The sequence below is a fragment of the Natator depressus genome, chromosome 10, assembly GCF_965152275.1.
Source record: "Natator depressus isolate rNatDep1 chromosome 10, rNatDep2.hap1, whole genome shotgun sequence".
Classification (NCBI taxonomy): domain Eukaryota; kingdom Metazoa; phylum Chordata; order Testudines; family Cheloniidae; genus Natator; species Natator depressus.
The window spans coordinates 23,310,445-23,323,735 of record NC_134243.1 but is presented as its reverse complement, the minus strand read 5'-3'; the positions used below and the strand labels follow the sequence as shown (position 1 = coordinate 23,323,735).

General features: G+C 43.6%; 1 protein-coding gene across 7 annotated transcripts in view; it reads left to right on the top strand.

Moving 5' to 3' along the window:
* The first annotated feature begins 2,945 nt into the window (after positions 1-2,945).
* Positions 2,946-13,291, top strand: part of CLEC16A (C-type lectin domain containing 16A) — a 177,424-nt gene continuing 167,078 nt past the window's right edge. For all 7 annotated transcript variants that reach the window (XM_074965454.1, XM_074965453.1, XM_074965452.1 and 4 more), the window contains exon 1: positions 2,946-3,180. In XM_074965454.1, the coding sequence (XP_074821555.1) occupies positions 3,101-3,180 (80 nt within the window). In that variant the 5' untranslated portion in view covers positions 2,946-3,100. The remainder of the gene's footprint in view (positions 3,181-13,291) is intronic.

The following is a 13,291-nucleotide window of genomic DNA, read 5'->3' as shown; positions in this document are numbered from 1 at the left end:
GTAAATTGTTCTGCATGAAACTGACAATGCCTGAGCTGTCAGATCAGAAGGATCTTCATTCGAATAAAGGTGGGCACGTGTGTGATAAGTTTTAGCTCCATTGCTAATATGAGGGACATATTTTCAGCCAAGTTCTTGGCAGATTCCTGAGGCAGCTGGTTTAAGGCCGTCAATGTCCGGCATTATAATCTTCACTTACAGTGCTCTCACCCACAAAGGTGGGAAATGAGGCATTTGTTTTCTTTGTTTTGCTGCTCCAGTTCCAGTTAACAAAATGCATGTTAGACTAATTTGGCTGCACAAAAAAAAAAAAAAAAAATTCTATGTACACTGGGGACACCACCTGATTCCTGTAAGGCTGCAGAAGTGGGCTGACATCAGAATCCAAACATCCTCTAGTCAGTGCAAGCAGAGGCATTCCTCCAATGATTTGGACTTGATGTGATGCAGTATGGATGTCATGGATAATTCAGACCAATGGGGAGAAACAGAATCAAAAACACGTTTAAACACCATCCGTCCCCCCACCCCTTCCCTCTTGAGAACTCCTGACCAATGTAACAGCACAATATATATGCTAACAAACCTTTGTCTAAGTTTGCAAAAAGAAAAGGAGTACTTTTGCACCTTAGAGACTAACCAATTTGTTTGAGCATAAGCTTTCGTGAGCTACAGCTCACTTCATCGGATGCATACTGTGGAAAGTGTAGAAGATCTTTTTATACACACAAAGCATGAAAAAATACCTCCCCCCACCCCACTCTCCTGCTGGTAATAGCTTATCTAAAGTGATCACTCTCCTTACAATGTGTATGATAATCAAGGTGGGCCATTTCCAGCACAAATCCAGGGTTTAACAAGAACGTCGGGGGGGGGGGGGGATAGGAAAAAACAAGGGGAAATAGGTTACCTTGCATAATGACTTAGCCACTCCCAGTCTCTATTCAAGCCTAAGTTAATTGTATCCAATTTGCAAATGAATTCCAATTCAACAGTTTCTCGCTGGAGTCTGGATTTGAAGTTTTTTTGTTGTAATATCGCAACTTTCATGTCTGTAATCGCGTGACCAGAGAGATTGAAGTGTTCTCCGACTGGTTTATGAATGTTTTAATTCTTGACATCTGATTTGTGTCCATTTAGTCTTTTACATAGAGACTGTCCAGTTTGACCAATGTACATGGCAGAGGGGCATTGCTGGCACATGATGGCATATATCACATTGGTGGATGTGCAGGTGAACGAGCCTCTGATAGTGTGGCTGATGTTATTAGGCCCTGTGATGGTGTCCCCTGAATAGATATGTGGGCACGGTTGGCAACGGGCTTTGTTGCAAGGATAGGTTCCTGGGTTAGTGGTTCTGTTGTGTAGTATGTGGTTGCTGGTGAGTACTTGCTTCAGGTTGGGGGGCTGTCTGTAGGCAAGGACTGGCCTGTCTCCCAAGATTTGTGAGAGTGTTGGGTCATCCTTCAGGATAGGTTGTAGATCCTTAATAATGCGTTGGAGGGGTTTTAGTTGGGGGCTGAAGGTGACGGCTAGTGGCGTTCTGTTATTTTTTTGTTAGGCCTGTCCTGTAGTAGGTGACTTCTGGGAACTCTTCTGGCTCTATCAATCTGTTTCTTCACTTCCGCAGGTGGGTATTGTAGTTGTAAGAATGCTTGATAGAGATCTTGTAGGTGTTTGTCTCTGTCTGAGGGATTGGAGCAAATGCGGTTGTATCGCAGAGCTTGGCTGTAGACGATGGATCGTGTGGTGTGGTCAGGGTGAAAGCTGGAGGCATGTAGGTAGGAATAGCGGTCAGTAGGTTTCCGGTATAGGGTGGTGTTTATGTGACCATCGTTTATTAGCACTGTAGTGTCCAGGAAGTGGATCTCTTGTGTGGACTGGACCAGGCTGAGGTTGATGGTGGGATGGAAATTGTTGAAATCATGGTGGAATTCCTCAAAAACTTCTTTTCCATGGGTCCAGATGATGAAGATGTCATCAATATAGCGCAAGCAGAGTAGGGGCGTTAGGGGACGAGAGCTGAGGAAGCGTTGTTCTAAGTCAGCCATAAAAATGTTGGCATACTGTGGGGCCATGCGGGTACCCATAGCAGTGCCGCTGATCTGAAGGTATACATTGTCCCCAAATGTAAAATAGTTATGGGTAAGGACAAAGTCACAAAGTTCAGCCACCAGGTTAGCCGTGACATTATTGGGGATAGTGTTCTTGACGGCTTGTAGTCCATCTTTGTGTGGAATGTTGGTGTAGAGGCCTTCTACATCCATAGTGGCCAGGATGGTGTTATCAGGAAGATCACCGATGGATTGTAGTTTCCTCAGGAAGTCAGTGGTGTCTCGAAGGTAGCTGGGAGTGCTGGTAGCGTAGGGCCTGAGGAGGGAGTCTACATAGCCAGACAATCCTGCTGTCAGCGTGCCAATGCCTTTGTGTGTATAAAAAGATCTTCTACACTTTCCTCAGTATGCATCCGATGAAGTGAGCTGTAGCTCACGAAAGCTTATGCTCAAATAAATTGGTTAGTCTCTAAGGTGCCACAAGTACTCCTTTTCTTTTTGCGAATACAGACTAACACGGCTGTTACTCTGAAACTTGTCTAAGTTTGTTAGCATGTGTATTGTGCTGTTAAAGCCATTTAAAGAATGAATGCCCTCCCTAACCGCGTTCTGCTCCTTTAAGGAGTAGAGCGCAGCCCCAAGTCTTTCTGGTACTCCGCAGCAACGGCTAAAAATCTCTTGCCGGTACTGTGTACTGGAGAGTACCACCCTGCTCCCGCCCAGACTCCCTCCCAAACCTGACCCTCTCACGCCCCCCTGAGCTCCCACCCACCCGGGTCACAACCAGTGGCTGAAGGCGTGCACGGTGCAGGCTGGGAGTTGTAGTCCACCATCTCCTGGCCGTCGCAGGGAAGGGGGCGGGGAGACTGCATTTCCCAGCGCGCCACGCGCGCGCATGCGCCTTTGCTCTTCCTGTCGCTGACTGGTGGGGCGGCCGGCCAGCCGGGTTTGTAAGTGTCAGGGGTCGCTGTGCTGCCCCACAGCCGTGCCCTGGGGGCGATGGACGGCTAGAGCCCGCGGCCCTCAGCCTCCTCTTCGCCGCCAGCATGTTCGGCCGCTCCCGCAGCTGGGTGGGTGGCGGGCACGGTAAGGCCGCCCGCAGCATCCACTCCTTGGACCATCTCAAGTAAGTGCGTGTGTCGGGGGCGGGGGGGCAGTGAGTGAGTGAGTGAGTGTAGGGCCCCCCCCCCCGGGGGGGGCCTGAGGCGAAGCGTGTGTGCGGGGGCTAAGGTGGGGGCGGAGGGGCCAAGGAGGTAACTCAGGGAGGGGGGCGGGTCGGAGACCCTGTGGGGACCGACTTGGGGCTCAGGTCCATGGCGTTTGGGGTGCTTGTGGTGTGGTTGGGGGAGCTCGGGTTGAAGGGGGGTTGCTCTGTCTCAGCGAGAGTGAGCTCAGAGCTTCACTGAGGCAGAAGGGACCCATGTGGCTCTATGGCAAGCGGGTCTCTGGAGCTGGGACCTCTCTGGTGGGATTGGGGTGTGTGGACTGGGAGATTGAAGAGGCTTGGAGGAGTCTGCAATGGAAGGCTCCAGACTCAGGGGCTGACAAGGCCTTCAGGGGTTTGAGTGGGTCTTGTGGCTGTGGAAAAGTAATGACTTCTGGAGGAGTTTCACTCAGGGCTGCCATTGTAAACATGTACGAATGATATTTCCTCATCGTCTTACATCTCTCTGTGAATATTCATGTAACTATATTGCTTACAGTCCTCTTGAGTTGTCACAACTACTGATCAGGTCATATACGCTTCTCCTCCCCCCAGCAACCTCCCTCTCCCCCGCCAGTCTTGATTTTTGCCTTGCAGGTGATTGGATGTTCCTAAGTATCTACAGGGTGGTGATGTAGTGGCACAGCATGAAAAGACAAAGCTATGATTTTATAATGCAATAAACTTGTTCTGTAGAACAAAGTCTAGAAGGTGGTAACCTTAGATGAGTACCAGCATTGTAGAGATGGGGAGATATAGTTAACTGGGGCATCGAAGTGGTGAGAGAGTGGTCCAAAGTTGCACTACAAGTAATACAGAGGGTTTGAAAATATCACCTACTAGTCAGAGAACTAAACCTACTGGTGAGGAGATAGGAAAAAGGGTCTTTCAGCACGGCCCAGGGGCCAGTGCCTTGGTTAGAGGCCTTAATCCCCATTACCAGGTGCTGGTAGAGAGAGAAGGTACTGGGAATCTTGAATGGGAGCTCTTTTTTTTAGGTATTGCTCTCTGGCTAGGGGGTGTCTAATGAATATGAAATCCCTGCACTGTAACTGGCTGCTGGAAAGGGGAAATAGTTTTCTTCTTGCACGATGACCCTAGATCCTGGGGGAAGTAAAAGTGTGTGTGAAGGATGTTCTTTACTCCTTCTCCAGACTCCTGGCTGCTGTAAGAAAACCAGTGAGGTAAAGGTTCTTCTCCCTATTGAATAATTCAGGTTCTGGACTCTACCATAGCTCAAAATTTTCCCCAGCCAGGAGGGAATGAAATTGACCCATTCCTGTTGCCCCCACCTGGTTCTGAAAAAAAGCTTTGAAATTGAATAGCCTTGCTAATTTCACAGTCTGGCAGTTTGGGAAAGCTACAGAAGCAGTAACTGAGTTGTTCTTGGTAGACTGAGACAAAACACTGTTTCAGTTTACTTCTGAAAAGTTTTTATTGCAACAGAACAGCCTAGGAATTTTTTTTTTAAATGAAAGCTTACATGTTGCTGTAATAGTTGCTTGTAGTGTTTGTTGTAGCTGTATTGGTCCCAGAATATTTGAAGGACAAGGGGATGAGGTAATATCTTTTATTGGAGTAACTTATATTGGTGAAAGAGACAAGCTTTCTAGCTACACAGAGCTTTTCCTCAAAGACACTGTATGTAATAATGTATGGCTTATTACAACGGTGTGTAACCTACAAAATCCCCCCCCCTCCCCTTTGCCCTACCACTGCAGGGGTGTTAATGTGCCACTTCACTTGAAATGCTACTGCAACATAGCTGCACCACTGTAGCACTTGAATGTAGACACTACTTACGCTGCAGGGAGGGGGTTCTCCCTTTGGCGTTAGGTAGTCCACCTCCTCGACAGGCAGTAGCTAGGACAATGGCAGAATTCTTCTGTCAATCTAGTGCTGTCTAAATTGGGTTTAGGTTGGTTTAACTATGCTGCTCAGGGGTGTGGATTTTTCACACCTTGACCAACATAGTTAAACCAACCTCACTTTCTAGTGTTGACCAAGCCTTAGAATATGTTTACTTATGCTGAACAATCTGTTCCACCTTGTATTTTAGCTGTGGTGCTCTGAGTACCTTTCCCAGACCTGGGGAAGAGCTCTGTGTAAGCGCGAAAGCTTCTCTTTTACCAACAGAAGTTGATCCATAAACCTTACCTACCTTGTCGCTGTAATTGATGGCTTTTATCTCCTTATTTGCCAGGAGAAGCTTTCTACTTGCCAGTGATGAATAGGTGAACGGATTTTTCAAGACTAAGTAATATTCATTACATATTGACAAATTCCCCTGGCATACCTCTTTCCATCTCAGTATTTTCTCTGAATGTAGGTATCACTTTAGCAAGCATTATCATGAAAATTAAAATTGTTACTTCATTATTCTGATGCCTTCCTCTCTTTATACGTAATATTTTAGATGGATAAACCTTGCAGGGATCAGAAATTAAGGTTTCCCAGCAGCTCATCCATGGCGTTGAAATGACCATGCGCTGGATACTGGAATTACCTGTTGTTATTGGGGGAAGCTAATGTAAAAAGATACCATAGTACTTTCAGAACATCTCTGAAGGTGATGAAAGTATACTTATGACACATTCCCACCCCTTTACAAGACAAATAGGGAGGCCATCATCTTTGTGACAGAATGTTTGCTTTGTGATTTTGATTATACTCGGATACCACAGTGATGGTTGTATTAAACAGTACAGTACCATGATAGTTCATCTAAAACATACATTTCAATTTATCTGAATAGAAGACTCCTGAAATACTTCAGGAAATTATAATTTGATTGGTCATATCAGGAACAGAAAGTGAGTGTCATATATGAGCTATCCATTCATTCTTGTAAAATGTCCTAAATTACAATTGATGAGCTGCTAGTTAACCACAACATCTTGAGCTAGTGATATTTGACAAACTGATCACATTTACTGTTTTTGGCAATCATACCATACACTGAGAACAAGGACCCAGTTATTGGTGTACTGTATTAGAGCCTGATCCTGATAATCTTTACTCATGTGAATAGTCTTTGCCCCATAGTAAGTCTCATTGAAGTCAAAGGGATTCCTCTTATGAATAAGGATTTGCAAATCCTTAATTGGTAATCATAGCTAGTGCCGCCGGTGGTGGTATATATTCTGTGCATCTTCCTATTTTTAAACTGGAATAAACAGGCACTAAGTAAGTAATTGCTGCATGTATGTTATCAACACCACTAATCCATAGCACAGTTTGACATCAGCACTCTCTGTAGGCATGAAACGGATGTTGCAGGTCAGGACTGAAGAGCATTGGTGTTATACCAATAAAATAAAAACCAGCAGGATCTTATTAAAGGGGAAAAGGCAAAATGCCACATTTATTGTGAATACAGAAAGAATCATAGTAAGCAGTTAGTTATAGCTATAACATTCCATTCAATCTCGTTTATTCTCACACACAGGTTCTGCAAGGTTGTTATTATAGTTACCAGCCTTAGAGTTGCTCATGCCAAGCCACTGGCCAGGTGGCCTGGACATGAGGAGGGAGCAGGGCCTTGTCAGATGCTAATCTGATGCTCCTGGAAGTTGGTTTGCAGAATCAGACCCCAAAGTTCTCACTTTCTAGAGTCCATTTCTATAGGAATTTCTTCCTATGCCAGTCTGTGGGAATTGCTTCATCATGCTGTTGCTGAATCAGTCAGCAGATGGCACATTCCTGACGGCTCCGTGCTGCCAGATGTTATCTTGTTCTTTGGTTCTCCCATTCTTGAGGCTGTTGGGTGGATTCCAGTCTGTCCTCTGGGGGTCCTCTGGTTATTTCCACTTGACGCCTTCTTCAGCCGATGGACACTGGATTCTTAGGCTGGCACCTCCCTGATCATTCAGTTATTATCCACACCAAGCATCCATCCACATACACCCTCTATCTCTATTTTAATCACAATTGTTAATACAACAAAAGGGCGGGGAGTCTCTGGGTGCTGTTTCTGTTACAGAGTATTGCTTTGAGTCTCTCTCTGTGTGAATTGCTTTGAGAACAGACTCTGTCTTAGAATGTACTAACGCAATTAGCAGCTTGCAAGTTTCACACAGAGAGGGGGAGAAACAGTACCAAAAACCAAGAGACCTCTTAATTAGTAATACCCTGGAATTTAAACTATGGGGAATCAACTCATTTGTGATTTTAATACAGAACTTCTTTAATATGATCCAACATTGGTAGAGTTGTGTGGCAAAATGTTACCTTACATCTCATTGTGCTGTAGTATACTTGGCTCTGGGCAGTACTCATAAGGTTGTACTGTATTTTCATGAGCATGACTCATGCATAGTTTTTAAAAAGTCCCTAATTTCTTGACTGCCAAGATGGTTTGCAACCTTGGTAGGTTCAAAGCCACAAACAGGCTTTATTTCACCTTTTCATGTTGATATATTGGGAGATGCATCATATGCAAACAAGTGTACATAACTATTTGTGACCACTACATTTTAGAACGTAAAAGAAATCTTTTTAAAAAGTTACTTACTGACTGCAGTTCTTGTGTGGCCTAAAGCAGGGGTGTGGGAGCTGGGACTTGCAGGCTGCGCAACTGATTGAGAGGTAGGTGACTCTCATCTGTGTGTCAGTTTACTACGCTGTAAAATAGGTTCCCTGATCAACAGCAATGTTCTGAAGCTTAATTATTGTAAATTGCTTTGAGATCATGTAATGAAAGGTGTCTCTAAATGTAGATTATTTTGCTTGTCCCATTTGAGTTGGAGGAGAACGCAGACATGATTAACAGTCTGTTCATAGTTATACTAAGTCATTCTGTAATAAGCTTCATGTTTGGATTAGGTTGTAACTTAAACTCAGAAGCAACATCAGGCAGTGAAATCGAGAACTTTGAAAATAAACTTCTTTTTTTCCCCCCTTGGGGAAAGGGTAGGATGGGCTATTGGGTTTTGTTTAATTTACAGGTTGATTGTGAACAATGCATATGTTATAATGCTAGCATGTTTTTGTTCAGTCATTTATGCACATTGGTCCCATGTACTGATCTATGATCATCTAAGATTTGATCTAACTTTCTATTTTCTGTTGCGTTTATAGCAGTTCTGTTTCCTGCATCGTGTTGTAGGGCAGGGTTTCTCAACCTGTGGCTTGGGACCCAAAATTGGGTCGCCAGAACGTTTCAAAGGCAGTTCCTGTGGCTCCTGTCCCGAAGTGCTGACTGGGCTTGACTCCCTGCTCCCAACACTGCAACTTTGGGGTCCCAGTGTCACTCAGGTTTGGCCCAGCCATCGTGATGACAGGAATCTGGGTAAGCCAAATTTGAGTTAGTGGCACTGCACCCCATGAGCCAGGTCACAACTCCACTCTCTCAAATTTGGCACAGTCAGGGGGGCAGGGCCAAACTTGAGTGGTGCTGCCACCCTGGAGGTACCAGTGCCCAGATCAGAGAGCCAAGCCTAGCCAGCCCTATAGTGCAGGAGCCACCAATTTGGGCTAAGTGCTGGGCAGGATCCGATTTTAAAAAACACCCCAGGGCCTCCACCCCCAGACTATTTACTGGGTTGCGATAGGCCATACACATTTACAAATGGGTCTTGAGCCCCAAAAGGTTGAGAACTGCTGTTGTGTAGAGTATCCTTCAGAGTAAAGCCTACTGTCTTCCCTTAAATCCTTCTCTGAAAATGAGTCTCCAACAAGGCAGCACAGCATATGGCTGTGGAACATCCCTGCCACCTTACCTTTCCATGTTTGTTTTCGCTGGTGTACAGTGCTTTCCCATTTCTTTTCCTAAAATGATAAATTCTGTCAGAAGAAAACCTATATCCTCTAGTTTTGTTTTCTAGAGAAACTTTCCAATGAGTTATACTTCATATAATCAAGAATGTGCATTTATTATTTATTTCTGGTGGTGCCACAGCGTGTTAGGCACTGTACAATAGTAAAGTAAGCCCATTTCTTACCCTGAACAGCATGTAGTGAAACAACTTATTTTTATGCATACTTACCAACATATGACCTGATTCTGCTCCCATTGACTTCTGTGGATAAGTGGATTAGACCTGTAACTGAGAGCTTGAGTCTTTTCTTAATTTAAAAAAAAAAAAAAGAAAAAAAGATGTTGAGGACCCATAAAGGCGCTAGAGTGGCAGATATGAAGTATTTTCCAGACAACAAGTATGGTGTAGACAGCAATAATGTACTCTTTCTCAGACAGACAGGTCTGTGACTCCTCTTTGATCTGGAAATGCCACTTCTAGGAGTCAAAGGGCTAATTTGGTGGCCAAGTGTTTTCTTGGCTACTTTGCTGAGACTTGAGGAATGTGAGGTCTGTACTATGCTAGCTTTTGTTTTGTATTGTGGACTACTTTGGGGGGTTTTTTAATGGTCGTGCCTGGAAACTCCAGTCAAGGTCAAGAACCCATTATTATTGAGCGCTTTGTAAACACATAGTAAGACAGTCCCTGCCCTGAAGAGCATGAGTCTAGTTTAAGACCAGATATAAGTAGATATGATATACAAATAGAGGGAATGGAGGAAGGAGAATGAGGGTTATGGTGAGGCCAACACCAGGTTTAATAAATTAGTCATGTGCACAGCTAAATGGCTTCAGTTATTTTTAGTTTTAAAATATTAAAGAAAAACTAACCCCCACTGGCCTCTTGCTTCATTATTATTAGTTAACTTAGACAAGGTAGAAGTTGGGTCTTGAAGGATTTGAAGCAGGCATGAATAGTTGCTTTTTGGACTAATTAAGGGAAAGCATTCCATATGGTATTACTGAAACTTGGTGGGATGATTCCCATGACTGGAATGATAAAATCAATGGTTGTAACCTATTTAGGAAGGAGGGAGAGTGGTTGTGTTGAAAATGGCATTATCTGTTTGAGTCGCCAACAACTTGGAAGAAAGTGATTTTGAATGCTTATAGATAAGGCATATGATGGGGTATTACGTGTTGTCTGCTACAGACCACACTAGGGAAGAGGATGACTGTATTGTGCACCTATATAATGTATAGGAAAAAAGCTGTGTGATCATGGGATATATGCTGGAGATCTCATGCTGCCAGTACTAAAACGTTCTTGGAATTTCTAAATATTATAGATGACAATTTCCTACCTTAAAGTGTTGCATCCAGCATGGGGGAATTCTATATTAAACTTCGTCTTGACAGATAAAGATGACCTGATCACAGAACTACAAATTAATGGTAACTTAGGTATAGGTGATCATGACTGACTTAATCACATTTATAATGTGCAAACAGAATAAAAACTAGAACAGTGATATATATCCTTTTATATATATACTTGATGCTTTAAAATGGCCAATTTCACAAATCTGAAAAGAATTGAGCCAAATCAGCTGGGAGGAAGAATAGAATCCTAATGATTGAGAATTGTTTAAGAACACTTTACTAGATGACCAAAAAGCCACAGTCCAGCAATCAAGGAAGAATGCCATATTGGTTTAAAAAAACCTGCCCTGGTTTAGAGGGAAGTGAAGGCAGCTAAAAAATTAAACAAAATAAAAATTAATATAAATCAGAAACTGGGAATTGTAGAAACTTGATAAGGGGAGCAAAGATAAATTTGTGTTCAGTAAAGTTAAGGACAACGAGGAAGAGTTTTTAAAATAGGTTAGGAACAAAAAGAATCCTAACAATGGTATTAGCCTACTACCGGATGGAAATGATAGAATTATCAATAATGCAGAAAAGGCAGAAGTGTTCAATAAATATTTCTGGTTTTTTTGGGGGGGGGTAAGGGGGATAGATGATTTGAGGTTGACATGGTAAGATACAAGAATAGTAGTTTATGAAGGGACCAAGAAATTTGGACAAGAGGTCTGAAACTGAAGCAGTGCTAGAAGGTGGGGATGACATGATCAGAACAGGTCAGGAACAGTATGTTCATAGGAACATTATGAATAGACTAGAGATGACAGGCAGGCCACAGACAAGAAGTCAAGACAAGAATTAAGAGTTGGGAAAAGTTTTAGTGATGCAGACAGAACAGGCTGTATCTTTGCAATGTTATGGAGGAAGAAGTGGCAAGATTTGGGAATGGGTCTAGAGAGGTCCTAGTTGGAGATGACATCTAGGCCTGAGTAACTGGGAGCATAATGGTGTTACAAACAGTCCCTGAGAAAGGGAGAGGCCTTGAGAGTAGTAACTGCCTACACTGTGATCTGTGAGGCTAATGAAGACACCGTGACTCTAATCAATTTCAGACATACATTTACTGGTGGTGCTAACAATCTAGTAGGTAAGAGCATGCTGCTTTGCCACTTCTAGGTGTGGGAGGAGGTAAGAGATTCTAGAGTGACGCAAACAGACAGAAGTGTTACCAATCATTGACTATTTTCAGTTTTCCCATCTTCTTGTGAAATCCAAAACGATGACATTGTGAAGGGACAGAGCTTCAGATTTTGCTTCATTTTTTGCTACTGAATTGTGTATTTCAGTTCCAAGCTCAGTGTCCAGCAACAGAGAGAGGCACCCATCTGTAAAACAAATTCTGGGTACTGTCCTGATGTGAAAGATGAATCACCTTGTTCACAGGCATGAGGAAAAAGAGCAGTGCTGCTGGGTTTCTTCCAGAGTGTAGAAAGAAGAAAATCAGTCTGACTAGTTAATTTTCTTCTGGGTTTCTTGACTTCTTGTTTTTCAAAGCTTGTTTTTGAAAACAAGCCCATGCTCCTTTGAATGAAGTACATAGAATTAATAGTTAAAGATATACTCCAACTTCCCCAATAAAAATACTGTTTCTTTCTGAAAGAGAATTAATTTTATTCTTGTAATCTGTTAAAACTTGGAATATGCTTGGGTGACTTGGTTGCCCGTGGAGCCTTAATTTGCCCCCCTTGTCTATCAGCAATATGATAGTCTTTAATTCAGTGGTCCTCAAACTTTTTACCTCGTGCCTCCCCCTCCTTCACCCTGTCAGCTCCCCTCTCCCTTCAAGCCAGAGTCGGGGGAGGAGGGTTGTGGCTCCAGGCATGGGGAATGCAGATAGGCTAAAGGGGCTGGCCAGGCGGGGCAATGTGGACAGGGTAAGGGAGCTGGCAGGCAGGGCCACAGCGGGGCACTCCCTCCCTGCACCCCCATGGGGATTGGCCTGCGTCCCAGCTGCATCCCCCCACCCCCAAACACTCCTCCACACCCCCTAGGGGGCACATCCCACAGTTTGAGGACCTCTGCTTTAATTACACAATCACAGACTATTTTTCCACTGGTTCCCTTCCTCAGCCTGTGCTTTCCAGACAGCTCGCTGACAACTGTTCCCTCTCTTGCAAGACCTTTTAACTGTTTAGTGTCCTTTTATCTTAGCCTCCAGCCTTAGCAAAACAGTTGTAAAAAGAAAAGGAGTACTTGTGGCACCTTAGAGACTAACCAGTTTATTTGAGCATAAGCTTTCGTGAGCTACAGCTCAATGAAGTGAGCTGTAGCTCACGAAAGCTTATGCTCAAGTAAACTGGTTAGTCTCTAAGGTGCCACAAGTACTCCTTTTCTTTTTGCGAATACAGACTAACACGGCTGCTACTCCGAAACAGTTGTGTAATTTTTGCTGGAATGTGGAATTAGTATTGCTTCTTAACTTCCTGATTGTGTGCTCGGTGGTGGTTTATCTGGACCCATTGTATTACCTTCCTGCTTGCTTCGTAACATCCCTGCTAGTAAACTAAACCACCTGTACATACAGTACGCAAACAGATTTGTTAGTCTAAGGTGCCACAAGTACTCCTTTTCTTTATTCTGATGTATAGACATTTCACATGACCTGGTCGCAAATAGTATTCATAAACTAATATGAATCAGCCTTTTGTCCTTAATACCTAATTCATTACCTGAGCACCACTCCTCCGATGCACTGAATGAGGTTGGGGTCCTGCCTGTGGTAAAAACAATATGTGATCACGTAATTAAAGACCATATCACAGTGTGTTTGAATTAAGGCTGTATGGGCAACTTTAATTCAGCATTTCCTAACTTTTCAGTGTTTGATGTTGCAACGATAATGTTCTTTTTAAAGTAGCTTTCTTGTATGTA